The sequence below is a fragment of the Lupinus angustifolius genome, chromosome LG10 (assembly GCF_001865875.1).
Source record: "Lupinus angustifolius cultivar Tanjil chromosome LG10, LupAngTanjil_v1.0, whole genome shotgun sequence".
In the NCBI taxonomy this organism is placed as follows: domain Eukaryota; kingdom Viridiplantae; phylum Streptophyta; class Magnoliopsida; order Fabales; family Fabaceae; genus Lupinus; species Lupinus angustifolius.
In genome coordinates, this window is record NC_032018.1 from 11,861,216 (window position 1) to 11,864,755 (window position 3,540).

General features: G+C 36.0%; 1 protein-coding gene across 1 annotated transcript; it reads right to left on the reverse strand.

Annotated features, from left to right (window-relative positions):
- On the reverse strand, positions 1,618-3,540 carry LOC109357781 (pectinesterase-like). Its single transcript, XM_019601825.1, has one exon. The coding sequence runs from the start codon at positions 3,374-3,376 to the stop codon at positions 1,781-1,783; it is 1,596 nt and encodes a 531-aa protein (XP_019457370.1). The 5' UTR covers positions 3,377-3,540; the 3' UTR covers positions 1,618-1,780.

Sequence of the window (3,540 nt, forward strand, 5' to 3'; positions counted from 1 at the left end):
ATTATCAATTAAATTATATTCATTTAAATCCATTAACTTTAGCAAATGAATTTAGATTGATTTAATTGTTTAGATTTAGAATGATTAAGAATAATTTTCTCACCTCTAATTATCAATGTTTCTTCATTATTTTTGTTTGGTTATATATAATTTACCTCCAAATATTATTAAAGGATGATAACAAAACTTTAAAAGAATAACACAATACATATCTCAGGTTGCTGCAAAAATCTAACATTGCCACCACTACCTCCGCAACCAATGTTACCTTAATTCTTTCTACAATACAAAAATTGAATTTATGATTCTCAATTAACTATAATTTCTACCAATTCAAATTAGAATTGAAATTTTAAACTACAATTCCAATGCCATTTAGAGAATAGTTGAAGGAAAAATTTGGGTTAGGTTTTATTAGATTCAATCGTTAATACTTTCAATTGATTATGCTACGCCTTATGGAATTATGCTATGTTGGAATTTATGTCCATTCTCTAATTAGTTGCACCAAAAGTGTTCGACAAAATGTTTCTTAGAAAAATTAGTCAGGGTTACTGGCAATATCATCAATTCACCATTTCCATCACACTCTTGTCTTGGTTCTCAGGTTGTTAGAGTAAAGTTTGATGTACACAAATAATTGGATGAGGGCTTTTACATTTTGTTCTACCTTGAGTCTCATGTGTGGCTTAGTTAAATTGTTGCTGTATTCATTGTATTATTTTGTTAAACAATATCTCTTTTATGATGCTTTGTGTGTCTTGTAATTATGTTCATGTTGAAGCAACACAAACCATCACTCTGCTTTTGAAAAGTAAGTTCAACCGCGATCTCCGGTTACCATATTGTTTAAGGAAACTTAGTTTCCCTCACGGCTTTTTTTTAATCATTTTCTGGTAAAATTGTAACCACTTTTTGTATCATTCACATATATTGAGCATGTGACAACTTACAATTTTACACTAGTTAGCATGTAATAGAGATTTCTTAGTTTCCATATGAATTGTGAAAACATTTTTTTCTAACCACCTAGTGCTAAGATCATAGCAGCAGCCATGCATGATCGAAGTTTTCTTCAAATGAGTGTGCTAAGATCATAATTCATGTCAGTGAACTTGTTCATGAGAATGTAGATATAGTCCTTAGTGTTGCTTACTCTTTTAATAAAATAGAATACATCATCTCATCCATGCTAGTTCTTTCACCAGTAGGGCCTTTTATGCATCTAGAGCAGGTTTCAGTTACAGCTGCCACAATGTCATTGCTTAATTCTTTCTTTATGTCAGTTGTTTTTAAAGTCATTTATTTTGTAGAGGAAAGGTTGGAAAATTCAGATATGGCATATATCACCTCTAAGGTACTTTTATGGGCTTGTGTAAAGGTAAGATCTTACTATGAATTCAGTCAAGGTTAAGAAAGACTAGAGATTAAACTATTTTGATTCAAATTTTCAGAATTACTACTTATCTGGTTTGAACTAGTTTAATATGAAATACTGTTAGTTTCTGAAGAAATTGGTTCTCAACTGCTTAAGCTGCAGAACTCGTGCTGTACAAGTCCATTAAAGCTGATTTCAATGGCATATAAAAGCCACATAGTGTGATCTAACTACATTTTTTCTTCAAATTATTAAGCAGGATAGGGTGATCTAACTGCAAATTATTTCAACTTATATATAAGTAAGGAAAACAAATTGTATTACGAATGTTAGACAAGAAAGATTTATTACAAAAAAATAAATATAATTGGGGACTTTGTATAAATTACAGCAGCACAAAGATCAAATGCCAGAGCTAAAGGGCACACTTGTGGTTGGTAACCATGTGCCGCCTGCAAGAAGGGCATTGACTGTGAACTTAGATGCCTCATCAGGGCTTGTTATCACATGAAAACCAGGCCATTTTACTCTGTTGCTTGTAGACGAACCTGGCCCTGAGTTTTCATACTCTCCATAATATAATGTATCCTGAGCAAAATCAGTATCACCCCACGGAGACCAACCCAATGGGTTGACCAAGGTGTCCATGAAAGTTTTCATGACCACTACTCTTGAGTATTGCTGCCAAGGTCTGCCCAAGAAGGTGTTGTATTTGTCAACAACAGGCTTGAGGTCTGGTGCAGCCCTTATTTGGCAATTGTGGATTGAAATTCCGGAGTTTTGGAATGGATCCCCTCGACCTTGAGCCGTAATCATGTTTGCTTGGCCATCTAAAGGCTTTCTAGCAAAAATGTTACAATTTTGGAACACCACTGCAGCATTACCAAAGATGAAATCTACGGTGCCATAGATGTAGCATTGCCTGTAAAATTGACGCTGAGCATGCACCATGAGAGTATCTTGATAACCTGCTATGGCGCATCGGTAGAAGACGGAGAGGTCAGAGGCTGACCGGAGCGCCACGGCTTGACCTTTGTGAGGACCGGCTGTGTTTTGGAAAGTTATGTCACGTGCTATGAAGTGGAGGCCATCTATGCCTGCTGTTGCTGAGCTATAGGTGGTGAAGCCATCTTGAACACTTCTACTACTCGTTATTATGGTATTTGCCATCCCATCACCAACCAGCATGATGTTATCATTGTTCTTTTCCACCTCAATATTCTCTGCATAAACTCCTTTCTTCACATGTATAATAAACCTTGTCTTTATTTTTCTCCTTGCTGCTACATTTAGGGCATCTTGGACATTCCGAAAATGCCCTGAACCATCTCTTGCAACCACAAGATGTGCCTTTGTCGTCAAATTAGACTGCAACAACTTCCTATGATGCGTCGAAAACCAACTTGGAAAGGCTTCTTTTGTTTCTACTTTGTGCTTTTCAGCATTTAGTTTCAGGAATTCCATATTGATGGCTAAGCTGTTCCTTATCATCTTAGTAGTATTGCTGCTCAATTTTGACTCCATGAAATCTTCAACATTGAGTTCAACTACCCCAGTTCCACAAGTTTGGATGTTTGTAAGAGCAGTGCTGAGCCATGTCTGTACATCAACTGGTGAACAACTTCTCTTCCCATGCAGTCCTTCAAGCGTACGATTGAGATGGAAGATGGTGTTCTCATAGAGCTTCTCACAATCATTATGTACAGCTTTATGCTTCTCCGTCACCATGTTTTGTTCGAATTCTCGCGCTTCCGTTTGCATGATAACCGCTTGCTTTAAAGCCAACTCAACAAGTATTATCCGGAATTCGGATCTGTGTTTGATTTCGCCATGGTGGTTTATTTGACTTAAGTAATATTTGCATGGCTCTGGGTCTGGGGTTAGGTTGCACCACCAATCTATGTTGCTATTGGAATAAGGTGCTCTTCTTGATGAGGCTATTGAGAAAACTGAAGATAACAATAAGAATGTAAAGAATATTCTCCACATAACTGCCATTTTTATTTGATGAACAAAATTCAAGAAACAATGAGAGTTAGACTGAACAACCAATGAATGATGTTTTTTTGTTTTCTGGTTTTGTGTGCTGATTATTTATAGATATATCTTAGTTAGAGTGTGGAGAGAAAAACGTGTAGCTAAAATAGTCAAAGATAATGAAG